Source organism: Panthera tigris, chromosome A3 (assembly GCF_018350195.1).
Source record: "Panthera tigris isolate Pti1 chromosome A3, P.tigris_Pti1_mat1.1, whole genome shotgun sequence".
NCBI lineage: Eukaryota > Metazoa > Chordata > Mammalia > Carnivora > Felidae > Panthera > Panthera tigris.
The window spans coordinates 57738086-57765600 of record NC_056662.1 but is presented as its reverse complement, the minus strand read 5'-3'; the positions used below and the strand labels follow the sequence as shown (position 1 = coordinate 57765600).

General features: G+C 43.1%; 1 protein-coding gene across 5 annotated transcripts in view; it reads left to right on the top strand.

The window, feature by feature from the left end:
• Nucleotides 1–457: 457 nt before the first annotated feature.
• IL1R2 (interleukin 1 receptor type 2) overlaps nt 458–27515 on the top strand; it is a 33790-nt gene continuing 6732 nt past the window's right edge. Inside the window, exons 1-6 of one of the 5 annotated variants that reach the window (XM_042981096.1) lie at nt 458–705; nt 16151–16255; nt 17264–17388; nt 18206–18470; nt 23924–24104; nt 26651–26825. In XM_042981096.1, coding sequence (XP_042837030.1) covers nt 16227–16255; nt 17264–17388; nt 18206–18470; nt 23924–24104; nt 26651–26825 — 775 coding nt within the window. In that variant the 5' untranslated portion in view covers nt 458–705; nt 16151–16226. Of the gene's footprint in view, nt 706–6008; nt 6250–16150; nt 16256–17263; nt 17389–18205; nt 18471–23923; nt 24105–26650; nt 26826–27515 lie in introns of those variants that run through there. The other 4 variants (XM_007097781.3, XM_015544624.2, XM_015544623.2 and 1 more) reach the window with 4 other exon arrangements.

The window sequence follows — 27515 nt, the reverse complement described above, 5'->3', positions numbered from 1 at the left end:
CTCCCTCCTCTCTAACTCCTGGTGGCTGATGAAGGGGATAGAGAAACCATCAACATAACCTTTGGGCCTGTTAGAGGGAGTTAGGAGACATTTGTTTTGTACAGACATGATTTAGGACTGAATTTCCATTTCCAGCAGACAAACTATTCAGTTTGACAAATTCAACAAATTGTAATAAAGATTTGGAAAGTCACTGCCTTCCTTCACTTAACAATTAGAAATCATATAAGACTGGGACACGGAGGACTCAAAGCTTAACTCTCCTTCTATCCCAGAAGGGTTCCATGGGGACAGACATCAACTCTCTCACCAGTTAAAGCCCAGAAGACCTCCTTTTCTCTTTGATGGAGCCATGGTCAGGCAGAATACACATCACTTTAAAACCACCTCTCAGCTGGAAGTACGTAAGTTTTAGCGAGTCACAAAAAAATAAGGAAACTTACACACAGTTTCCTTGGCCACTTCCTCAACTGAGTGATCATGCACCCAGCACCATAAGCCAGAGGGTGCTCCCCGGTAAGGAGGGAAAAGGTGTGTTCACAGCCACTCAATCAGAGAGAGTGACACAAGCCCTATTAGGAAATCCCTGGAGGATGAGGATATAAATCCCTGCCTGGACTGCTGAGTTTCCACTGAAGGTAAAAGTTGGGCCTGGCAGCCTTCCCCAGGCGAGAAGCAACAAAGTCAAAGAATGCAGGGCTGCAGGTAAGAGGATTTTGAGAATATGAGGGTATGAGAGAGAAGGAGAAACAGAGAGAGTGAGAGAATGAGAGAGAGAGGGAATGACAGAATGAGAGGGAGAGAGAGAGAGAGAGAGAGGGAAATCTGAGGCGTCAGGACCCTTGGGTTCCATTTCAGAATGGAACCTCAAGCAGATTTCCTGATGTCTCTGGGTGTCTTCCTGGGTGACATTCCTCATCTCTTTGATCTTCACTTGTGTGAAGGTGACCTTGACCTTCTTGGGCTTCAGTTTCTCTGTCAAAAAAGGGCTGGATCAAAGGGTCTCTGAGGATCTTCCATGTTTCCAAGCAACAGGTAAAATTGGTGCAGAATCCAATAAAAGGAAATTCATAGTTGTAGACAGGTCACCTCGGGGGAGGCTGTGTCTACGAGGCTTACACTGAATTCAGAGGCTTTCTTCTTTGGAAGGTTGGGGAACTTTCTAGTAGGGCATGTTTCCTTTTTAAAAGTGGGTGTCACTCTTCTAACACTGGGGCTTTCAGAGCCGGCTGAATGCCAGGACTCTGGGTTGTCTTGGAGGAGTAGCAAGCAGATAGTGGTGGTAAAGTGTGAGCTGTGAGGCTAAAGGGTCTGTGTTCGAGTTTTGACTTTGCCTCTTACTAGCTGTATGATGTCACACCTGTGTCCATAACATGACTGTCTTTAAACCATTCTGTACTCTAGTGAATAAGGAGTACAATTTTGATAGAGATCATCTATCCAGTGGCCAGCAGCTGGCCAGTAATCAATAGCCAGGAAGCATTAAGCTTACCTCTATCCCTTGCTTCATTCTCGTGAAATAATAAAACTAGGTACGATTTTTAAAACAAAGTTAATTTTTATCCCCAATTATAATGAAATACATTGCACAATTTATGTTTAGCCTCTCAGTGCCTCAGTTTCCCCATCTGTAAATAGTGACCTTCGTGAGGAGGATCCCAAGGTAGTGGGAAGAGTAAATGAGTCTGAATCACGGGAAGCGCTTGGAGCAGCCTGGCACACCGTGTGTGCTGCCGAGATGTTGGCTCTCACTCTTTGGCATTATCTCTCTTGAATCCCACACCTTTGGAAGCCTTGGCTCCTCATGGAACCCCAGTGTCCTCAGAAGCTCCCAGCTCTGCCATTAGTGTGGTGTGGTCCAGGTCAAACCTCGTCTCTGTCTGGGTTTCCTCTTCTATAAACAGACAGTTGAGTGACCTGACCTGTCAAGCCCCCGCCACCACCCCCCCCCACCAGCTGCTCAGGGCCTGCGATGGGATGCTGCTTCCTACTCCTCAGCTCACCCCATCCCACCCAGTTCACCCTTGCCCTGGCCCATCTCTCTGAGCTCTGCCATCTCAAGGGGGGCAGTGGGTTCCATCCCACCGGCTCGGTGTGGTATTCCCACACACACAACTGACATCTCATTTACAGTCACATCTCATTACAGTCTTGTCCATTTCCATTGCATTTTCCCACATTTTGGCCTCTTTGGTTACCCTAAGAGGCAAGCAGGAAACTTGGGTAGGGTCAGAGGAGCTGTGAGGATAGTCTCTGCTCCATTGATTCCCAGCTGCCAGGGAGCACCTCCCAACTCCTGCCAGCAGGTGTCCCCTCAACCTCCTGGCTCCCACTGGACCTCACACCCCAGCTGTTGCATGACAAACTACTGTGTGATTAAGATCCTCAGGCCCTGTTCCTCCTCCCTCCCAGGCTAGCAGAGTCCGTGTCACATAAAAACGCAACTGACAAATGGCAGTTGTATGGGTTTAGGTTGCCTTTTTATGTTATCATCAGCTGCTTTCCGTATGGGGGCACATGGTCAAGACAGAGCCTTTGGCCAGTGCTTCTCAAACCTGAGGGTGTACCTGTACCCCTGGGGTTTAGTAAGCACAGACTGCTGGATCTGCTCAGATTTCTGATTCAGTACTTGTGTGCAGAATGTCTGAGGACTTGCATCTCTGAGCAGTTCCCCGGTGATGCTGATGCTCCGGGTCCAGGGACCACAGTTTGAGAACCACTTCTTTAGGCAACAACAAGAAGTTTTACACCCAGTGCAAACTGACCAGGGAGTTGTTTCAGGACAACAACATTTTGAGGCCATTTTCAAAACAGCTCTCAGAGACCCACTGGGTTTGACATGAGTACCAGAGGCCGGAGGTCTTAAATAGGAGAATTCTTTTAACGGATAGACACATAATCACAGCAGGAACAAGAGGTATCTTAGTGTCTGAATCTTGACCTCAGGCTCCTATCAATTTTGTTCTTCACTAATGAAGGAACATTGCTTAACATAGGAAGGGGGTGGCAAAGGGCAGCAAAAAGATGAAAGGAATATGGAAGTTTCTGTGGCCAGGTGATGGGCCAAACCCAGTGGGGTCACAAGGGAAATGGTGATGGTGCTGTTAATACTCTAGCATCTCAGAGACCCTACTCCAGTGGTTCTCAGCCCTGGCCAAGTGTTAGAATCAGTTGGGGAACTTTTAAAAATCTTTGTACCTGGGACCAATTACATCATTAATGTCGGGCGCTGGGATCCAGGCATTAGTAGTGTTTAAAGTTTTCTAGGGGTGTCTGGGTGGCTTAGTTGGTTAGGTGTCTGACTTTGACTTAGATCATGATTTTGTGGTCCGTGAATTCGAGCCCCGCTTTGGGCTCTGTGCTGATACTCAGAACCTGGAGACTGCTTTGGATTCTGTGTCTCTCTTTCTTCACCTTCCTTGCTCACACACTCTCTCTCTCTCTCTCAAAAATACATAAACATTAAAAGAAAAATTTAAAACTTTTCAGGGAGTTCCAATGTATAACCAAGGCTGAGAGCCACTGCCCTATTCTGTCCCTTATACTCCTTACTGTCCCACCTCTATTAACTATTCAGGGACTAGCTCGACTTCAAACTCTGTGTTCTGAACCTGTAATTTATCTGATGAATTTCAGATTAATGGGCATTTGACTCACCAGTGGTGTGAATAGGAGAGAAGTCTGAGAATCTGTATTAACCTCCATCCAAACGTTTCTGAAACATACTTTGGTTAAGAACCTCTGTTTCATATTGAGCATAAATAGTTTCCTAAACATGAGGAGGCAGATGATTGTGATATTTGATTGCAGGGCCAAAAGAGCCCAATTTAGAACCTTGATATTATCTTGCTATGTGACGTAGACACGTACCTTAGTTTCTGGACATTAGTTTCACTCATCAGATAACAGGGATGGGTTAGGGAGCAGAGGTTCTTTGCTGTTGTTAAGGATCTCTGGAAAGTATTCATACCACCCATATTTGTCATGAAATGTCAAGGGGAAATTCAAGAATACGTGGACTTAATTAGGGATTTCAGGCTTGAGTATATTCACAGTCCAGGCAGTAAATCAACTCTGTGAGTCTGTGAGTGATAGGGCTTGTGGCCAATTGGAATAAGGTTGTCCCTTGGGAAAGAAATTCAGTGAAAAGTAATACCAACATTCTGGCTGAAGAATGCTTACTCACAAGCTGAATTGGCCCAGACCCTAGTTTGTGATTCACAGACTAGCTTTGACAACTTCTGACAATACGATCACATACACCCTGAGTTATGGCAAATCCTGGCCCCACCACTTTTATTTGTTTTTCCATAGAGGAGTAAGGAACTCTTCTTGTAAGCCTCCATGTCTTCATCTCTAAAACAAAAATAATAATATGTAGCTCATTACACGTTGGGGAAATTAAAAGAGCTTTGCCTACTGCTTGGCGTATATTGATGTTCAGTAAATGTTAGCTAGTATCACCATCTTTTATATCATCATCAGATTATGTGATTCTGACAGCAAAATTTCAGAAACCGCTCTGAAAGCCTGGAGTGATCAGGGCATGGGAATTTAATATAAGCTGTGCTCTCACTCCATGTAGACCTCTGTCTACTCTATTTAAGGATGAACCAATCTAAAGATCAATGCTTCTCAATCACCTAGAAATCTCGTTAATATGCCCATAATTCTGATGCCTGAGTCTGAGGTGGGGCCTGAGATTTCACCTCTCTTCACAAGTGATGCTGCTGGTCATGGATGACACTTTGAATAGCAAGGCTTCAAAACGTTTGGGACAAGGTTTTCTTACTTGGGAGCAAGGAAGAAGTGAAAGCAAAGCTGTGGATAGTTCCTGGATTTTCTAGAGCTAATATTCATCGGAATGTTTTTTTAAATGTCTGTGGTAAGCAGAATCCTAAGACGACCCCCACTGATCCAGGCCCTTGTATATCCCCTCCCCTGAATGAGGAGGGAATATAAGAATGTAATGATTAGGTTTACCTTGTACCACAAAGGTGAAAGAATTTTGCAGGTGTAATTTAAGACCCTGACTAGTTGACTTGAAGTTGATCAAAAGGAGTTTTCCTGGGTGTGCCTGATACAACCAGGTAGACTGTATAAAAAAAAAAAAAAGTCTAGAGGTCAGAGTCAAGAGGTCAGACATACATGAAGCAACATCCGATATTGTTCTATTGGCCTTGAGAAAACAAACTGTCATCTTGTGGAGGTGGCCATGAGGCCGGAAATGGTGGGTGGCCTCTAGCTGCTGAGAGTGGCCTTGGCTTACAACCGGCATGAAAGTGGGGACCCCAGTTGTACAATCTAAAGGAACTGACTCCTACCAAAAACCGCTTGGAACAGGACCCTGAGCTTTGATAGTCTGCTAGACCCTGAGCAGAGACTTTATCCATGCTGAGACCAGACATCTGACCCACAGCAGTATGGCTAATGAATGGGTGTTATTTTAAGTCACCGAGTTCATGGTATCTCTACACAACAATAGAAAACAATTACAATTGTTTTCTTCGGTTGCTGTGCATATCATTCCAAGTTAGAGATAAACCTAAAACATCTCAGTAGCTTAGTACAACACAAGTTTCTTTTGCTCATGCTATCTCATTGTCATTGGTCAGCTGTGTGAGACTGTGGACGGCTCGCTGTAGCCACTTGAGGACATTTTCAAAAGAGAATTCATGAAGACCATCTGTTAGATTGTTTTGACATGAGTGCTGGGGTGGGAAATAGATGTTTCTCCTACTTAACAGAAGGAGAAAGACATGCAGAGACAACTGAGTGGATCCATGGATGGAAGTAGATAGACCTCAGCCTCCCATCAGGATAACCTGATCATCCTATGTGGCCGCCGTCAATAAACAAGGGCTCAGAGAAAGAGTGCTGGAGGGTAGGCACCAGAAATGAAATGCTTAGTGATCCATATCCTTCCTACTTACTTTACATGGCTATAACCAGTCATGTGACTATGTCTAACTTCAAGGGTACAGAGAAGTGAAATTCTGTGTGTATCCAAAGTAGAAAAGTTCCAGATATTGGTCAGCGTGAGTCTGTCTACCACAGCATGTTGCTCAGGTTGGGAGGAAGCAGGATTTCAGACCGTCCAGCTTCACAGATCTCTTCTTGACAAGGCGGCTGGGCATTGCAGGGCTGAAAACAGCCAGAGGGGTTAGTGTGTGAATGGAATGCTTGACCCCAGCCACAGAGGACAGCAAAGGACTCCTGGTGAGACTTTTCGGATCTGTGGAAAACCCAGTAAGTCTGGGCTTTAGTGGGCTTTCTCATGGCAATGGATTTCCCCAGACGGTATAGATAACAATCATTTGAGTTTTTTTTTTTTTAAATGTTTTATTTTTTTTTGAGACAGAGAGAGACAAAGCGTGAGCAGGGGAGGGGCAGAGAGAGAGGAAGATACAGAATCCAAAGCAGGCTCCAGGTTCTGAGCTGTCAGCACAGAGCCCGACGCGGGGCTCGAACTCACAAACCGTGAGATCATGACCTGAGCCGAAGTCGGACGCTTAGCCACCCAGGCACCCCAAAATCGTTTGAGTTTTTAATGGTTTGTTTTCGCTTGACTTTTCTCTGCTCTCATGGACATGCTGGACACAGGGCTAGGGAAAGCTGCCACCTTCTGTCACCCTCAGAGGACAAGCCATCCTGGTTGGGCACATTTTCCAGGGAGTGGAAGATGATCTTTCAATGCATAAAGAGAAAAACCCACCTTTTTTGACAACTTAATTTTGGAAGGAACTCTTTCTAAAATATATGTAGCATGGTGAAACTTTATACTCACTACAAATTGGTGCTAAAAATTGTACCTTTAATCACTATTTTAATAAGAATCTCATTTGGTCTTGAGGCCCCTTTTCATTAGGAAAATGTCATCCCCATCTTGCTGGCTCACATTTGCCTCTCTTGGATTTATTCAGTCTCTTTTGGGTGGAGCTCAGGCTTTCAGAGTTTCTCACCTCCTAGCCAGGAAGGAGTCTGACAATAGGGAGGCCATGTCCTCAGGGCAGGATGGGAAGGGTGACAGTCCACACCTGATGGCCTGAGGACTTCACTGGTTTCCATGGAGATGTCTCTGGATGGGGTGGTCATGTAGTGTCTTGCTGAATCTACTGCTGAGTTCTGTGGCTGGGAAAACCCATGGTCTGATCTTGCAGCTGGGTCAGAGCCATGACAGTGGCCAACTTGGGTCCACTGTGTGCCTTACTGGCTCCATAGGTTCTCTGTGTCTTGGCCATAGCCACGTTTCTCTCCTGGCTTAGACTGGCCATTTGTGCAGATTATACTCAGAATATTTAACAACCAGCAGGGATGAACGAACATCAACCAGTTGGAATGGATGCTGTAGTATTTGTTGCTGGACCAAGAGGATCTCAGGGGAGCCCCAGAAAAGCCATGGTAGTAGAGGGTGGAGAGCTCAGGGCTTAAGTGTGTGGAATTTACCACCTGTTTGGGGTATGTTTCCACATTTGGCCACACTGCTCCTCATGGACTGAATATCTGGCAGTCTTGGCTTCAAGTCACCTCGTCTTTCATCATGTCAGCCCCATAGTAGCCCAGATCTCAGTTTACCTCCCGTTCTCCACGGGAAGCACAGGGGAATATCTGGATCTCTTCTCCATCAGTGAAGAACTCAATCTAGCAGGGGACTAACTCTTGCATCCCTCTACCTGAACATGCCATGCCATTATTTACCTTCTTCCTTAGCACCCCCACTTGGTCAGGATGCCTTGCTTTACCATGGTGGTGTTCCTCTGGAGACCCAATTTGAAAGCAGAACAGAAGTTTCTCTGCTCTCAGTTGCTCCCCCACCCCCATCCCTTCTACCGTGTGTCTCAGGAGCATGCCAATATGCCTACTTGCTCTTGTGGTTTTCCTCCTTTCACCCTGCAGCCCCCAAAGCCTTTTCTTCTACTTCCCCTTCCTACCAGGAAGGAATATGTCACATCCACTTCCTTCCCTCCTTTCTGGGGAGGGTTTTGCTCTTCCCTTTTCTTTGGGCTATCGTGGCAGAAGAATTGGAGATAGCAAGGAGAGAAATACATTGGAATGTGTCACCCTGACACTGTCAGTCAGGCATAGTGAGGTGGAGGGACCATTGATGTCTGCTCTTAAAGGTCCTTGATTGAAGTACTCTGGTTCTTGCAACTGTCTTCGTATTTTTCTTTTCCTTTTTCCTGCATCTGTCTTAATGTTTTTCTGTGTCCTGTGTCATTGGGCCATCAGCTGTCACTCGCTTCTCTGTACATTTTCTTCTACCAGTACAGTCCCTCTTTCTAATTTGCCACCTCGAATCTGCATTTGATGAAGTGTTCTGGTCACATATTGCTGTGTAACAAAGTGCCCCAGAATTTAGCAGCTTATAACAAACATTTTATTATAATTCACATATTCTGCAGGTCATGAATTTGAGAGGGACTCAGCTAAGCAATTCTTCTGCTCCATGTGATTTGATTGGGTTCAAACAGTGGTACTCAGCTAGTGAAAGGACTCTTCTGGAGAGTCTAAGAGGGCTTTACTCACATGGATGGTGTCTTTGAGGGGATTCCTATGAGGCCAGACATAGCTGGAACTGTCAACCATATTCCTTACATGTGGCCTCCTTTGCAAGGTGGTCTCAGAGTGGTTGGACAGTTTACATGGTGGCTGACTTTCCCCAGAGTAAGCATCCCAAGGAAACTAGGTGGAAGCATTCACCCAGCATTATTTTGTTGGTTAGACACAAGTCCCAGGCTGGCCCCATTCAATGGAGGGGAGTTGGACTCCAAGTTGTGATGGCAGAGTGCACAATCACATCATAGAAGACCACGTAAGATGGGAGATACTGTTGTGGCCATCTTTAGAAAATATAATTGCCACTCTGAGAAGTGATAATACTCTATACGCAACCAGAAAGAGGTTCTGTGAGAGAGATGAAAAGCTCCTTTTGTGAGTAAAATATACATGCCTTTGTGCCAGGATCATATTGCTCTCTTTCAGCTGTTCAGATCATTTTGTCCTTGTTTCCTCTGCCCACCTTATTTCAGATGAATAAGTTCTCTGAATGACTTATTTCAGATGAATAAGTTCTCTGAATGACTGTGTGGTGTTTATTACATACACTCAGATTACAAGAGGTTGAAAGCCACATTCGGCTTAAAGGGGTTGCTTCCTGTCCCATGCCAACACACAACAAACATTACCCAGTGAGTAGCCCAGTGGAGCTAGAACTCCCATCCTCAGGAGAACTCAGAGGTCTTGAATCCTGGCTCTGCTGTTTTCTGGCTTTGGGACTTCTGCAAGTGAATTGATGAGATTTGGTGGTTATCTGACTAAGGCCCCTTACTTCCTGCTTTAGAAACTGGAGCTGTGCCCACGGCCCGGAGCCTAAGTGCAAATCCACACTGACTTTGAATCCTAGGGTTTTACAGCTGAAAGAGACCTGGGAGCTTTCAGCAGCTCAGTCCTTGTTTTTATTTTAGAGATGAAGAAACTGTGACCCAGATTGGGTAAATCTCTTAGTGGCTTGCCTAAGATCACACAGCTAGTTAATGGTAGAGTGAATCCAGCTTCCAGAAATCCAGCTTCAATCTCCTGCTCTAATGTGCTTAAAGACTTTACCGCTAAGATGTCGGTCTGAATGAAAGCATCAGAATTCCATGGTAGGCTTTCAATGTGTGTGTGTGCATGTATTTACAATTGTGTGTTTACATGTTAAACACACTTCTTTTTTTAAAGTTTATTTATTTAATTTTGAGTGAGGGAGAGAGGAAAAGAGAGAGCATGCATGCACGCACAAGCACTGGAGGGGCAGAGAGAGAGGGAGAGAGAGAATCCCAGTCTTCGTGCTGTCAGTGCAGAGCCCAACTCAGGGCTCAATCACACAACTGGGAGATCACAACCTGAGCTGATATCAAGAGTCAGACACTTAACTGACTGAGACACCCAGATGCCCCAAACATTTTTCTATAATATGGATTTAGGCATCAGGTTTATTGATTCCATTAGGTAAAGTTGAACACCATTCTAATGTAGCAACTGGTATTAGGTAAGTTATTGACTATGGTACCAGAAAGTTCTCAGGCTGTGAGAGGGACCCTTAGCAGGAGTTAGTAAGAATGCAGGTGGTGGAAACTCTGACTTCTAACTCAATTCTGCCAGTTGTGTGCTCTTGATAAAGTTACTCACCTCCTGAGTTTTTGGGTCTGCTTCTGTAAAGTGATGATGAGAGCCACCACATTTTAAGTGATTTGTCTTTGCCAGCTCTGTGTTGACCTCTTTACATATCACATGGAATCTGACCCTTCTGTGCCACATGCTAGCTACAGCCATTTTACAGATTAGCAGACTGAGTCTCTCAGAGGCAGTATGATCCCCACGCCCCCCAGTCCCCGCCCCGCCACGGGCCCTAAACCATCCCGCTGGCACACAAGGAAGGCAGGACTCACATTTGCTTTGTCAGACTCTCAAGTCCATGTGCTTTCCACAGTTCTTTCCCGTAGAGACTCCCTAACTCTCAGAACTACTGTGCAATGTTGACGGACTTCTTCTGAGCTTCCTTCTAGGATGGACTCTGACCAATGAGTGGAGCTTAGGGGAAGGCAAATTGACATTTGAAATGACAGAGGTTTCTGGTTTTTTTTTTTTTAATGTTTATTTACTTTGAGAGAGAGGGAGAGAGAAGTCCCAAGCAGACTCGGTGCCCTCAGTACAGAGCCAGATGTGGGGTTCAATCCCATAAACTGCTAGATCATTACCTGAACTGAAATCAACAGTCAGATGCTTAACCAACTGAGCCACCCATATGCCCCTAAATGACAGAAGTTTCTGATCATGTGTATATTCCAAGACTGGAAGTGTCCATCTAATGAGGGGTAAAGTTGGCAATCTATGGAGGATGCTGGGTTTGGAAAGACTGTTTGGGCTGCTGAACTTTATGGCTTCTAGAGCCCCCTCTAGCTCCAGGTTCTGGTGCTTCTATAGAGCAGAGGATGAATACCAAGGCTAAGGATTGTGTTGACTCAGGATTACATTCCACTTTATCATTCCATTAGCTCTGTGGCCTTGGGTAAGTTACTTAATGTATCTGAGTCTATTTCCATTGCTTCATGTTTATAATGGGGATGATGCACTCTACCAGACTCATGAGTTTAGTTAGCCCTCTGGAATTTTTCAGAGCAGAAAATTCCTCTCACACAAATATCAGGTTAGGAGAATGTGAAGCCTGGTGGATTCATACTGTGGGTGCTGAGGGCCTCATGGGTGGAGCTTCCACTCCACATCAGTCATATTCTAGGAGGATGGCAATTATTCTGAGCTGGAAGGGTGGGTCTTGTCAGGGGCTAGCCTGTAAGAGGGCCTGATGCAGGAAGAAGGTGAAGGAAGTGTCTTGGTTGATGGTCCAGCTTGCTGGGGGCTCTGAATGACTCAGGCTTACTGGGAATGCAAAGTGTGAACAGAGGATTCAAATGAGTGGGAGATGAGTTGGGTTGATTTGTTAAACCTCTTTGTCAATGGTTCTTGGTTGGGGCAGTTGACCAAGCTCAAAAGGTTTGATGAAAAAAGAGTGGTTTCAGAAAGTAAAACATAAAGAAGGCATGTAGCCCTTGGTGGAGCCAAGTCTTAGCTTCTCTAAGTTTTCCCTTTGAGATTCAGCCCATCATGGCCCAAAGATGGGTCTTCCTGTGCCATGGCTTCCAGTAAGCATTTCCATCTCCCCAGACCCCACTGGAGTCAAGGACATTGAGGTGCTCTCATTCTGACATGGCCATGCAGACCAGAAATTGTCCCACCATGCTGCACTGAGTTCCCTGAATTCTGGGGTTGGGTGGGGGGAGTGTGGTGTGGTGGGGAAACTAGTTTCTCTCCTTTCTGTAGACAACCCATCAAGGGTTCTGCTTTAAGCCAGTATACTAAAAAGAAAAAAAAAGCTGCCTCAAAACTGATCATGTATTTCTCTGCATCTGAAACTAAAGAATCTTCTTATTCCCTAAGCTCTTAACATCCTGTGCTTTCCAGAGACTTAGTTCAAAATACTTCTTATTTTGCTTCGGCTTTAAATTTTAAAAATTTCCAAGCTTAACATTGATGCAAATATTTATTTTCCTTTGGGTGTCAAAAGGTTTCATACCACATGCCTGCAACAACATGTGTCAGTTTTTAGGAATTTACTTTAAACTGGAGGTGGCTAAATAGTATGAGTAGGGCCTGATAACTCTTTGACTTCATTAATATTCAAGATCTGTCATCTTTGTTTTACTTTTTTGGGTGACTGTACTGCCTGACTCAGAGATTGGCAGCTGCCTAAAATCTTTCCGGAACAAGGTGAAGATAGAAATAAAGTTTAATCTTTTCAGTGAATTAAGAGATATATTAAAATATACTAGAGGGTAACATGTTTAATCCTTTTAAATGCCTGAAGATTGATCTCTGGAGCTATCATTTATTTGCTTATTTGTTCTCAATCTGCTAAAACATGTGTTCCTATATGCATTCTAAAGTATTTAGGGGTGAAGTTTGAGATGTCTGTAATTTTCCAGTGTTCAGGGGAACAATATGTATATGTGTATGTGTATGTATATGTGTAAGTATATGTATATGTATGTGTATACACATATGTGTATATATGTATATGTATACATGTGTATATATGTACACATGCGTGTATATATGTGTGTATATTATATGTGTATATATGTGTGTGTGCGTATGTGTGTATATGTATATATGTGTATATATGTATATATGTGTGTATGTATATATGTGTGTGTATGTATATATGTATATATATGCGTATGTATATACATGCTTTATATATGTATGTATACACACATATATGTGTGTGTATATATAGGGAAGGAGACAGAGAGAGAATGAGAATAAAGCAAAATGTTAATAATTGGTGAGTCTTGTGAAATACATACTGGTGTTATGCCATCCTCACTTTTTTAGTCTGTTGGGATTTTCAAAATTAAATTAAAAGGTGAAGCAAACAGCTACATACTCTTAGGCTATGTGTACCATCCATGAGCAGGAGGCTGACACCAGGGATCAAAGGCGGTAAGCAGGGTGCTAGGCTCAGTGCGGGGCCACCAGCTTTTTCCACCGTACTGTGTCCTTTCTCCTTCCTTGAACTTTCCACAAATTGTTGGTCATTTTCTTATTCCTGGCCCTGCTTTCCATCTTATTCTTCGGTTTTCGTACACTGGGTGTAGTGAAACATAGTTGTGTGGAAAAAAAAATTGTCATTCAAATTCTTGGAATCAGTTGCCTTTAAAATTTCTTTCTTCCAGTAAGAAGGTCAACTCGGATTCAAGAAATGTCAAATTGTCTGTAATTTAAAGACATGTTGAAAGAAAGTAGGGCAGGAGAGGAATGTTTTGCGGCACACCTCTGCAGAACAAATTCTTTTTCCTTTAGGCCTGCCAAAGACTTACTATTTCCCACGCTAGGGCAATTTTGGTTCCAGCCTTTTCCTGAGGTTTTGATTATTAAAAATGATCACTACTGCATGTTTGTGGTTTAGTTGTCTGAAGCCACTTCCTGAAGAGGTCACAGTAAAGCAGTTGTTTTTTGCCAAAGTCTTCAGAGGGAAACCAAGGCAATTAATTCCTTTGGCTGAGGGGGCCCTGGAAGGGGGGTGGGTGGGTGAGAGGGGATGGGGAGTACAACATTTTAGGGTTTCATGCCACTGGAACAGGGTCCTTGTTGAAATATCTCTACTTCTCACCCTGACCAGACATGCGATTTTGAGAAGAAGGTTAATGTCCAAATCACTTTCAACATGTGAAAAAGAAAGTGAAACGACTAGATTTCCCTAAGACCCTTCCAGCTCTGTAGCTCTGTGAAGCCTCAGCTGATAACTCCCCCTGGATGGACACAGTCTGACTCTTTGGTGTCAAAGTAATTTTAAACGTGGTTACAAACCACATAACTCAAGACTAAGCCTGCACCTGTGTCCTGGGAGGTGCTTTCATCCAAAGGGAGGCTGCTCAGCTCCTCCTGCCTTTGAGTTGAATTACTTCTATTTTTTTTTAAGTTTATTTATTTATTTTGAGAGGGTGCGTGAATGCACAAATGGGGAAGGGGCAGAGAGAGGGAGAAAGAGAATCCCAAGCAGGCTCCATGCTCAGAACGGAGCCCGCTATGGGGCTCGATCTCACAAACTGTGAGATTGTGACCTGAGCTAAAATCAAAAGCTGGATACTTAACCCACTGAGACCCAGGAACCCCATAAAATAAGTTTTTTCTTTTAAGTAAATTCTACACCTAGCGTGGGGCTTGAACTCATAACTCTAAGAGCAAGAGTTTTTGCTTTACCGACTGAACCAGCCAGGAAGCTGAGTCAAAGTGACTTCTTAAAGAGTCAGTCAGCAGAAACTGTTTGAAACAGTTGAGTATCAGAAAGAGGACCAGTGAGAACACAACACCTGACCTGTCAGGGCTCCTTCCCCCGGTGTTCTTTTTATAAAGTTTGAAAAGTTTGCATATTGGGATTCAGTTTGCCAATGTATGGCAGGAAGCCTAAACATATTAAAAAAAAAGGTAGTCTAGGGTGGGAACCCCATGAAACCACTGAAGGACTCATGTTCCTGTCTTATCCCAGCACTGTCTGCAAGTGGTCTGCACCTTGTGACCCAATATGGTGGCTGTAATCCACCCACCATATCCATACTGAGCTAGCAGGAAGGAAGACCAGTGGAGACTTTTAAGTCTTTTGAGGAGGCTTTTAAGTCGACTTCCCAGGAGGAGCATACATTTCCACCTACATTCATTGACCCAAATTCTGTCACTAGGCCACTCCTAATTGCAAGGGAGGATGGGAAATATAGACTTTGTGTGGGATAGTAATGTGTCACACTAAGAGTCAGGGGTTCTATAATTGGCAAAGCAGGGAGGACAGATCTTAGAGGAGGAAGCTAGCAGCATCTGTCATAAATACTATATTTTTGAAGAGTAAGGGCTTTGGAATCAGTAGTCTTGGGTTTAAACTTCAATTCCTGCTTACTAGTTGTGAGATATTGGTCAAGCTATATAACCTCCTTAATCTCTTGTATTATATGATATGTCAAATTGATGTGAATCATGAGATTCACATCATGGGGGTAAAATGGCAAAACTTATTTTCTCAGTGTTTAGCTCAGTAGCTCACTATTTTTTCAGTCCCCGTGTCACCATCTTTGACTTCATCCACTTATTTGGATATGTGGTATTGGTTATGCATGTGTATTTGACTCCCTCTTTTTTCAAAGCCTCTCTAGAGAACCAGTGAATCTGGCTGGGACCAGTACAGTTGGGGATGCGAGAAGCTAATGTGTGTGCAAAGAGGGCAAAGCAACTTGGTCAATGTTGTTGTGACTCTTATGCTAATCAAGTTGCCTGGTTAACCTGAGGCTGGGGTTAGTGGTTAAAGTCACAGGAAACATTTGTGTTTCAGAAATAGGTGAAGGATAGGACCACGCAGAAGCAGGAAGAGCTTAGGGGAAACAGCCCTGGGGTAGACACACAGCTAAGGGGAAGATCTCAGGTCATTTCACTGCCCATTCCAGTTCCTCGTCACTCAAGGGGGAGTTCAGACTGCAACTCTGAACCCGTGCCTTCAGATGAGGGAGGGTTACTAGCATGCAAGTGTACTTCCTCAGTTTGCCAATCCTGCCCTGGCCACTTAAGGTCCATCTGGGTTTACTGTGAGACATTCAGAATGGTATCTGTTCCAGGGACAGGGAACAAGTTAAACTTTAAGGAAATGGGGAAGGGATGGTGATAGGGAATTTTTTTTTTTTTTTTTCCTGGATTCACTCATCACTCCCAATTTCCTGCTAGGCTTTTGAGCACAAATAATCTCCGGTACCCTCTGGGACTGGGTATTTTATAGGCCTTGAGGGCTGTGAATTAGACCATGCCTCGGTTCTCAAGACTGTCCCCACCCAGGGGAGCCAACAAGACACGGTTGTGGCAGACGTCATCATTGCTCCCAGGTATTTCCATTTCCAGTGTAACTTGAGGCTCCTCCCACTAGAGGTGGAAGTAATCTCCCCGCCCCAGTGATGGCAGCTTTGGCCACATGACTTGCTTTGGCCAATGGAATGTGGGCAAACCAGCAGTAAGCTAGTTCTGAGCAAGGCTTTGAGTGCTCTTGCCACATTGCGTCCTTTTTTTGCCATCACAGAAGATCATCTCCCAGGAGGTTGTAGGTCCAAGGAAGATGAGAGACACATGGAGGAGACTTAAATCCCACCCGAAGCATGGAGTCAAGCCTAACAGCCCGATCTAGGTCAGCCAACCCCTATCTGATTCACGGACTGTGAGATAGAATTGCTTTACACCATTGGCGTGATCGCCATGGCGCTTGTTTTATTCATTTCAGTCTTGAGATGGATTGTTGGTAGTATGGTTGTGGCAATGGTTGGCTAATACAACAGACCATTACGCTACGGTGTGAAAGGGACTGCAGGGAATTATGGAGACATCTGGTGCTCCAGTCTTGGGGAAGTATGTGGGGAGGAGTACTTTATGAACTTGTGTAAGCTATTCACTATTTGTAACTTATTTTGCTTTTCCTCCTGGGATGCTCTAGACCAGAGAGTTAGCGGTACATAGCATCCATCAGGTACGTCAGAATTGTATGTAAAATAAGAGCTAATCCATAGAGACAGAAGGAAGAGTTCTCCAACAAGTAAAATATAAAGACCTTTTGGCTTCTAGTGATTAAGCCACTCATTCATTCAACAAGTAGAACTTAAGGATATAGTTGTAAATAGGGTCTTTGAGTACATGAGCTTGCATTCTATAGGGAGGGAACGTGGTTGATGATGAATGCCACAGACAGCAATAGAGCAGGAAAGGAAAATGTGCAACATTCACAGAAGGGTGGTGCAGCTTTACACGGGAAGGTCAAGGAAGACCTCACTAAAATGATTTTGAGTAAAGACCTGAAGGTTGGAGAGAGCCTAGGCAGTGGCCACAACCAAGGAAAGAGCATCTCGGTTTGCAGCAGGGAGCACTAAGGCACACTTCAGGAGAGAGAAACACTTAAGATATGGAACACCTCTTCCAAGGCACCTTGTTAGTGCTCTGGGGAGTTGATGTTAGGTATGCTCAGTGAATATAGCTGTTGAGGAGAAAATCCAAAACTTTTGTGTTTTCTTGGTTATAAAGTCTGGGCAAAAAGATTTCCATCTTCAGGTGAAGCCTTCAGAGCCTCCTGCTGGGACCATCGTCAAGGTGTTCTCTCTCTGGGTGTGTGTGTGGCTCCTGGTGACCCCTCTGTCTCCTCCTACAGATTAGGGGGTGCTGAACCTGAGATCACCTCCCGTGTCCTTCAGAAGTTGCTGGAAACAATGTTTGTCTTGTACGTGTTGATAATCTGCGTTTATTCCTTCACCGTTCAGCCTGAGGAACACACAGGTGAGAAATGAATCTTTCAGCTGGAAAGGGCTTGCCTGAAGCTTCTCTGAGGGAAAGCAGTTGTTTATCTAGTGAAGTCTATTGTTTTCAAAAGGCAAGTTGTGACAGATGCTTCCTCCTGCCCATCTCCTCTGTTGCACTGTGCTTGCTCTGGGCATAGGTCATTCCTGCCAAAGAGTGAGCCAAGAAGGTGGTGTATTTGCCCTCAGGAAAAGGTGCCTTTGGATTTTAACCACATGTCCTGTCACAACTAAGCTCTTTTTGTATCTGAATTCAGCCAAAATCCACTTTTATTTTTTAATTTTATTTATTTTTAATTTTTTAATGTTTATTTATTTTTGAGAGATAGAGAGAGACAGAGCATGGGCAGGGAAGGGGCAGAGAGAGAGACACACACAGAATCTGAAGCAGGCTCCAGGCTCTGAGCTGTCAGCACAGAGCCCGACACGGGGCTCGAATCCACAAACTATGAGATCATGACCTGAGCCAAAGTTGGATGCTTAACCAACTGAGCCACCCAGGCTCCCCCCAAATCTACTTTTAATGATAAGGAGTCAACAAGTGAAAAATATGACCCAACTTTTTAATCATTTTTTCATCTCCATGTGAACCAGATTGAATTTTCCCCACAAAATGTAAATTGGAACTGACAGTAACCCAAAAGTTGTTTTTGGGAGTTTTGAAATCATTATAACAGGAGTGTTTAATGGGGCCTCCGGGGTGCAGGCCACTTGTTAGGGGCACGCGGCTTCTTCAGAGCTGCCCGTCCAAGGAGGTTTTAGATCCGAAGCCTGACTATGATCTCTCTGTCCTTCAGTGGCTGCAGGAAACTGCCAGTTTCTTGGCAAGCATTTCAAAACTGACTTCAAAGTGGAAGGAGAGCCTGTGGTCCTGAAGTGCCCCCAGGTGCAGTATTGGTTGTGGGAGTCTGTCAGCCCCCACGTCAATGTGACATGGCATAAAAATGATTCTGCTAGAACGATTCCAGGGGAAGAAGAGACACGAATGTGGGTCCAGGATGGTGCTCTCTGGATCTTGCCAGCCTTGCAAGAGGACTCTGGCACCTACCTCTGCACTGTCAGGTGAGGCCCCCCCAGGACTAGGGTATGGAGTGGAGCTCCTTCCAGAATGGACTTTTGCATGGTTCTTCAGTGTTGACCTGGATTTCAAAATGAGAATCTACCTTTTGTCCTCTTCACTGTTCCTGAAATACCTCTACCCGAGAGCTTTCCCCAGATACCCTCATGGCTCTTTCTCTCCATTTAAGTCTTTGCTCAAATGTCACCTCTTTAGAGAGGGCTTCCCTAGCCACTTTACCTAAAACAGCATTCCTGACACTCTCTCTTTTTACCCTGCTGGTAGTTTTCCTGCCTGACACACGTGTGTTCACGTATTTAATGTTTGCCTACCCTGTAAGAATGTAAACCCCAGGAGGACTGGGACTTGGGCCGTTTTGTTCATGCCTGCATCCACATGGACAAAAGAAATTGATATAGAAACTGGATGGGACTTTAGGAATGAATCAATCCAAATGCTTATTGTACGTGTGAGGGGACCAAGCTCACTTATGAAGTGCTTCTAGGTGGTGGGTGTGGAGCTGAAACTGGAACCCAAATCTCCTGATGTGGGGTCTACCCCCCTCCCTCTTTGTCCTATTGCTTTTTTTTAAAGTTGTGGTAACATATGCATAGCATAAAAGTTATCATCTTATCCCTTTTTGAGGGTACACTTCCGTGCGTTAAGCACATTCACATTGTTATGCGACCATCAGCATCCTTCATCTCCAGAATTCTTCATCGTCCTACACTGAAACTCTGAGCCTGTTAAACACGAATTCCTCATTCTTCCCTCCAGCTCCTGGCAACCCCCGTCTTACTTTTTGTCTCTATGAGTTTGATTGCTCTAAATACCTCATATGAGTGGAGTCCTACAGTGTTTGTCCTTTTGTGACTGGCTTATCTCACTCAGCACAGTGTCTTCAAGGTTCATCCATACTGCATTGTGTATTAGAATTTCATTCCTTTTCAACATTATTCAATGGGATACTATTCCATTGCATAAATATACCATATTTTGGTAATTATGGTCCTTCTGCCTTTAGGCTGTTGTGAGTGATGCTGGTCTGAACATAGGTGTACAAAGATCTGTTGGAGTGGGGCGCCTGGGTGGCTCAGTCAGTTAAGCGTCCGACTTCGGCTCAGGTCACGATCTCACGGTCCATGAGTTCGAGCCCCATGTCCGGCTCTGTGCTGACAGCTCAGAGCCTGGAGCCTGCTTTGGATTCTGTGTCTCCCTGTCTCTCTGCCCCTCCCCTGCTCATGCTCTGTCTCAAAAAAAAAAAAAAAAAAAAAAAAATCTGTTGGAGTCCCTGCTTTGAATTCTTTTGGGTATATACCCAGGAGAGAATTGGTGGATCATATGGTAATTCTATGTTTAATAATTTTTTGAGAAACCATCACATTGTTTGCCACAGTGCCTCCTCCATTTTACATTCCCACCAGCAATGTACACGGCTTCCAGTTTCTCCTCATCTTCACTAGCACTTATTATTTTCTGGGGTTTGTTTGTTTTTTTGTTTGTTTGTTTGTTTCTTTTGGAGAGGAATAATAGCCATCCTACTGGGTGTGAAGTGTTATATTATTGGGCTTTCGATTTGCATTTCCCTAATGATTAGTTATGCTAAGCGTATACCCATGTCCTTTATTGGCCAAATGTCTGTTCGAGTCCTTTGCCTAGTTTTAATTTTTAAAGTTTTTTGTTGTCTTATTTTTAATATCTTTTAAAAATGGAAAAATAATTAAAATGCAGTGTTATATTAGTTTCAGGTGTAGAGTATTCAGCAGTTCTGTACATTTCTCAGTGCTCAGCACTATAAGTGTACTTTTAATCACCTTCACCTATTTCATCCATTCCCCCACCTACCTCCCCTCTGACAATCACCAGTTTGTTCTCTGTGTTTAAGAGTCTTGTTTGTTTCTTTTGTTGTTGTTGTTCATTGGTTTCTTAAATTGCACTTATGAGTGAAATTATATGGTATCTATCTTCCTCTGTCTGATTTATCTCACTTAGCATCATGCCATCCAGATCCATCTATGTTGTTGCAGATGGCAAGATTACATTCTTTTTTTGTGGCTGAGTCATAGTCCAGTGTGTCAATGAATCATCCTGTCAATGAATCCTGCCTAGGAAATAGACAAACAATATCTTACTTCCATATCAGGGAAATGTGGATGCTTGATTTTACAATAGCTATCAATGCATAGTTTTTCTTTCCTTTTAGTGTAAAAGAATTCTAATGTTTTCCTAAGGAGCACTACTAGGAAAACTTAACAGTGCATTAGAAAAAGAACGGAATTGGGGTTAGAATAGTATGGGTGTGAATCCTAGCTCTCTCATTTTCTAGCTGGTAGGATGTTGGTCTTATTACTTGGCATTTATGGGTTTCAGTTTTCTCCTCTGTAAAGAGAGTTGTTGGGAGAGTTCTATGAAATCACAGCATGTGAAGCACCTAGTTATAGGGAGCACTGTAGAAGACGGTCGATATATACACGAAAGTGCCTTTTCTTTCCTGAAGGCAATGCTTATTGACTCCTGTAGTGATACTATGCAAAAATCAGGGAGATGTCAGCTGAGTCATGTTTGTCTTTTAAAGTTTGTTTTTATGGTTGTTTTAAAAAATTATACCTCATACTCATTTTATTTTCTATTCTTGTAGAAAAAAAGAGATCTGAGATTGAGAGGGGTGGTAGAAATCTCAGTGTGGGTCAAAGTTTTGTAGCATGTGAGAGAGTCTACCTGGCTGATCTCTAGAACTCTCTTCCAGCTCTAAGATTGGGCTCCCAATGGATTGAGAATCACCAGCAGTTGCCATAATACCCTTTGGATTTATAGTCACAGGTCATGAAACAGCCCTGTTCCTGTGATTTTTATAATCTTCTGATCCAGAACCCACAAGGCCTTTCTGTCAACCAGGGTGGGCAAGTCAGTGGCTTAAAACCACAAATGCTTATTTATCACACATGTAACAAGCCAGCAAACCCATGTTGGGTTCAGAGACAATCGAGAACCCAGACTGAGGGGACAGTCACTATCTCAAATGTTGGCTGCCATACCAGAAGGAGATTGCTATTAAAACTTTGGTGCAAGGACACCTGGGTGGCTCGGTTGGCGTCCAACTTTGACTCAGGTCATGATCTCGTGGTTTGTGAGTTTGAGCCCTGCATTGGGCAGCTCAGAGCCTGGAGCCTGCTTTGGATTCTGTGTCTCAAACTCTTTCTCTGCCCCTTCCCAACTTGTGCTCTGTCCTGTCTCTCTCAAAAATAAATACACATAAAAAAAAAAAAAAAACTTTGGTGTAGAAGTGACACACGTATATCTCATTGACTAGAAAGAGTCACATAACTGCACCTACCCACAGTGGGGCCATGACATGTTAATTCCACTGTATGCTCAGGATGGGGGAATTGGACACATTTGGTGAACAACACTAATGACCACCACCCCTTTGCTGTGGGGATGTAACACCATGTGGAGAATGTGAGTGTTGATCAAATCATTCCGCACCCATCTTTCTTTTGCGTCATTTTCACGGAGTGTCTTGCCCAAGGGGAATTACCAGATCAAAAATGTGAACAGATTTGTAACTCTCAATATGCGTAGTAAGTTTGGTTTCCACAGATCCTGCCCTAATTTGTGGGTTTTCTCAAAGCCTTACCAGGCTTCTAACCTTGGTTTGACCTCTTAGTTGTTGTACAGCCTTAGGAAAGTACTTAATTTCTGTATACCTAATTTTCCTCATCTAAAAATGATATAATAATAATTTCTGCCTCATAAGGTTGGAGAATAGATAAAATAATATATAGAGAGCACCCAACACAGGGCCTGGCATGTATCTCCTCCAGGTGCTGGGATGACTCTTTTCAGGTGTACACTCTTCTTTAGACTTGTCCTCGTTTACATTTCTTTTTTCTTATTCAAAAAAATTTTTTTAATGTTTATTTATTTTTGAGAGAGAGAGAACATGGGAGCAGGGGAGGAGCAGAGAGAGAGGGAGACACAGAATCTGAAGCAGGCTCCAGGCTTTGAGCTGTCAGCACAGAGCCCGATGCAGGGCTTGAACTCACAGACCATGAGATCATGACCTGAGCTCAAGTCAGTTGCTCAACGGACTGAGCCACCCAGGTGCCCCTCCTCATTTACATTTCTTACAATGAGATTATGTATTTTTCAAGATGATAGTTAACTTCCTGAATTTCTTTGTGCCTAAAATGTTTGTTCATTCTTTTCCTTTTTTAAACCAGACATGAAATATAATACAGATATTGGCTCTATATATTTGAATTAATTCTTTTTACTTTCAGGTAGCAAGATTTTATCACTTACTTCTTTCGCATACATTTTTTACATTTTGTTCCTTCTTCAGATATAGATTGTTTTTTCTTTTGCTGTACAGGTTCCCTCCCCCCTGCCTCTTCCTTATACAGCACACATTTTCATGGTCTCTGTTGGTGTTGTGTTTCTTAGATAGCCAGGGGCTTAGCTGAGACCATTGTATTTTCATGTTTTTCTATTTTTTTCCTATGTTTCAATCAATGCTTTGCCTCTGCCATTTCCCCAGCTCTAGGGTCTTGATAGAATTATGATACTGAGATTAGAGTTAGGCCAACCAAAAAACAAACAAAACCAAAAGAACACACACACACACACACACACACACACACACACACACATACCACCCAAATTAAAAACAAAACAAACTTGCCAAGTTCATTTCCCCATGCAGTATTGCAAAAATATTTTATAGATCTTACACAAAGTTCTCAGCAGTTTTCTGAAATTCGACTTACGCTCATAGATAATTCCCAAGAGAAGTAAAGGGAACTTTATTCTAGGTAAATGGTGGCTTTTTGCAAACAATCTCTCTTTTTGGATATGGCCTTCTGCACTAGGAAGTTGAATTGGGTTGGGGCTGTGCTCAGGGACCCCCTAGAACCTGGAAAGGTTCAGGCCTGTTTGAAGGGTATTTGGGGATCTCTTAGTGACCCTCAATGGGGTTGAAATCAGGCTTGCAGAGAGGGTCCTTTGGGAAAAATGCAGACCATGTCATCATTTTTTTTTACAATAGTTATGATGTGGTACTTTTTTGTTGTTTTGTCTCTCAAGGACTCAAAAAGATCAGGAAGAGAAGCATTGTGATACTAATCAAGAAACTGCAGAACACAGATTTTAATGGGTTTGGGGAAATTCGTTTTTTTTTTTTTAATGTTTTATTTTATTTTTGAGGGAGAGACAGAGCACAAGTGGGGCATGGACAGAGAGAGGGAGACATAGAATCCAAAGCAGGCTTTAGGCTCCCAGCTGTCAGCACAGAGCCCACTGTGGGGCTCAAACTCATGAACCATGAGATCATGACCTGAGCTGAAGTCGGACACTCAACAACTGAGCCACCCAGGTGCCCCAAATTATTCTTAATGTCATTTAGCTTTACTGTTATTTTTCCTGGTGATTTATTATCCTTTTTTCTCTTTTATATCAGAAACACATCTTACTGTGATGAAATGTCCACTGAGCTCAGGGTTTTTGAGAAGACAGAAGCTTCCCTGCCTTTCATATCATACCCGCAAATTCTTACGTTGTCAACCTCTGGGTCCTTAGTTTGCCCTGAGCTGAGTGAATTCATCCGTAACAAAATGGACATGAAGATTCAGTGGTACAAGGTACATCTTTAAAAATTGCCATTTAAAAAAAAATTTTTTTTAAATTGCCATTTAATTAAAATGTGTCTTACCAACTACAGGAAGGATATAAAATACCCATTCTGAAGATAACACATTCACTTTTATATTTCTGATTTTTTTTCAACTAGTTAGTTTAAAAAGGGCAATGATTAATATGTTCTGTTCATCTTTATGTGGCTGGGGCAAGGGTCCTCAGAGTAGGAATTTAAGAAGACAGAATGTAAAATGAATGCAGAGTAAGTGGCAGTTGAAGAGAATAGCTTTTTACTGTCATTTGTCTATAGCAATGGGAAAAAACCCATTGTTTATTTAACAACTGTGTACACATATTAATGAAGCTTTTTTAAAGCACATGATAATTAACTTTTGTGTTAAAAGAGTAAATATAGACAATTTGTTTTCTTGACTGATTGAATAAATACTATCATCAGATCACTTGTGTAGACAAGGTGTGGGCGAATGATAGCTATAACCAGTGGCCAAATTGAGTGGCAACCTGTTTTTATTTGCTGGGGATAGTTTTTACTTTCTTTGTTTCTTTCTTCTTTTATTTGAAAGAGAGAGAGAGCAGGGAGAGAGGCAGAGGGAGCAAGAGAGGGAATCTTAAGCATGCTCAGCATGGAGCCTGATGTGGAACTCAATCCCACGACCCTGGGATCATGACCTGAGCTGAAATCAAGAGTTGGACACTCAACTGACTGAGCCACCGAGGCGCCCCCAGTTTTCACTTTCTTAAACGGTTAAAAAAAATAAGACTAGTATTTCATGATATATGAAAATGACATAGAATTGAAATTTCAGTGTCAATAAATAGAGTTTTACTGGGACATGGCCATACTTTCTGTGTCTGTGGTCTCATACTCCAAGGGCAGAGCTGAATAGCTCTTCAACTTACCAGAGGACAGAGGCCATGTGGAATGTAGGCCTGAAATATTTACTATCTGGTCCTTTACAGGAAAATTTGCTGATCCCTAAAAAAAAAAAAAAAAAAAAAAAAAAAAAAAAGAAAATTTGCTGATCCCTGATATAGACAGACCATAGACTGATGCTGAAAAGTACAGTTATTTGTTTAAAATTTGATATAGGGCCACCTGGGTGGATCAGTCGGTTAAGCATCCAACTCTTGATTTTGGCTCAGGTCACGATCTCGCAGGGTGTGGGATTGAGCCCCGTGTCTGGCTCTGCACCAGCAGTGCGGAGCCTGCTTGGGATTCTCTGTCCCTCTCTCTCTGCCCCTTCCCTGCTTGCACTCTCTGTCTCTCTCTCTCAAAATAAATTAACATTAAAAAAATACAAAAAATACAATTTGATAGAAAATAATTCTGTAATCGAGGATAGGTCAACCAGTTGACTGGTATTATAGCTACAAGATATGTATAGGATATCAATGCTATCGTTACTTAGCCTGAACCGGGTAAAAGTCTATTCTGGATTCCCTGGCATAAACTGACAAAGTAGGGACTGTTAATATCTCCATTTTACAGATTAAGAAATGGAGATACAGAAGTGTAAGGCACTTGTCCAAGGTCATGCAGCTGGTAGATGGTGCAGCCAGAACTCCAGCCCAGGAGGCCAGGCTCCACATACCACTGCCATGCAGGGGACCCCTGGGGGCTTAGAGGCCTTGGAGGAATGGGGGTACTGAGCCCTGTTTGGCTTTTTCATGTTTGGCTCCTCCTGTTAGGAACAATAAAATCTCTTTTTGGTTAGATCGATTGTAAAATAATACTTTATGAGCCATTAGCTGACAAACCTTTCCAGTTATGTCTGTGCTACCATTCAGAGCAAGAGTCTGAAACAGCTCAAGGTTATGTTTGACTATTGCAAGGTTTCGATCATCATGGTTTTGAAAGATAGGTTCCTGAGAACACTGTGTGCTCATTAGGATGTTTTTTTTGAATCGCATTCAGTTTTTTTCTGTTATTGGAGGCCTTGCTCTTGAGGATTCTGTTGTGTAAGACCCAAAGAATCTCTCACCCATATAGGAAGTGTGCCCTCATTTCTCACATTTAGTTTTTCTTTTTTTCACAAATTTTCTCCCATCTTTACTGACTCCTAAAATTGAAACAATCTTTAAAGTAATTACTGCAATATCATTTCTTCTGAATATTACTTTTCAAGTCACAAGTGATTGAGGGGCAGAGGCAGAGAAGGAGAGAGAGAAAGAGATTCCCATGAGGGGCAGAGGAAAAAAGAGAGCGAGAGAGAGAGAGAGAGAGAAAAATGGGGCTTGAGACCACCGATGTGGGACTGGAACTCACTAACTGAGATCATGACCTGAGCTGAAGTCAGATACTTAACAACTGAACCACCCAGGCACCCTACAACTATGTTTTCTATGTTAACAAATTCCCTCTGCTAAGAAGTACAGTTAATAGTATGCCTAAAGTACATTTGTAAAGTAAATACCAGGGCAATTGTTGGATTGCATATTCAACATCAATTGTTAATACTGATACTATTCATATAGCTTTTGAGATATAAATTAGTACATAGTATAACTTTGAAAAATATTTTCCCCTAAGGATTCTGTCCTTTTGGATCAAGACAATGAGAAGTTTCTAAGTGTGAGGGGAACCTCTCGCTTACTCATACATAATGTGTCTGTGGAGGATGCGGGTTATTACAGCTGTGCCATGACATTCGCCCACGAAGGCATGCAGTACAACGTGACTAGGAATATTGAACTACGTGTCAACAGTGAGTACTTGCCATTGAGGTACTTTTCCACCCTGTCAATAGCAAGCATGCAAAGAACAAATTAGGGTTCCCCGTGGAATTCCTTGAATGTCTTTGGCAGGAAAGGAAGAGAGACCTATCAATTCTCCTAAAGCATCAGTCTAATAAGACAGGTGTGAACCTTTGAAAGATAGAAAGCAGGGTGTTTTCATGAGGAAAGCTGAATCCCTGGGTAGTTGATAGGGTTCCAAGTGTGAGGCTAAAACACACCAGCAGATGGGGCCAAACAGTGGTTCACTTGAAAGGTCTCTTTGGAAAACCCCTTTTGGAAGGCTTGTGCTCCAGGGCCAGTGATCAGAACATGGCTGCCATAACTTTAGGTATAATTCTTGGATACTAGAATTTTATTGGACTTTTCAGTTAGAAGGCTGTGCATTGGCATATCCAGTGGAAAATGCCACCCCCTTTTTTTTTTCTTCCCCAAGGCACGTGGCCCTTGAAACTAGAATTTCAAATAGTGAGTGCTCTCATTGGTTTAAATGAGTTCTACTTGAAAATAATGTTGTTAACAGTGTTGATTAGTATTTAAAATTGTTCAACATTTATTGCATACCTCCTACATGCTGGACATCAAGCTTGGTGCAAGGAACATAAAAGTGTTTAAGTCCTGGACTCTGCCCTGAAGAGTATGCTGCTTTTCTTTATGTTATA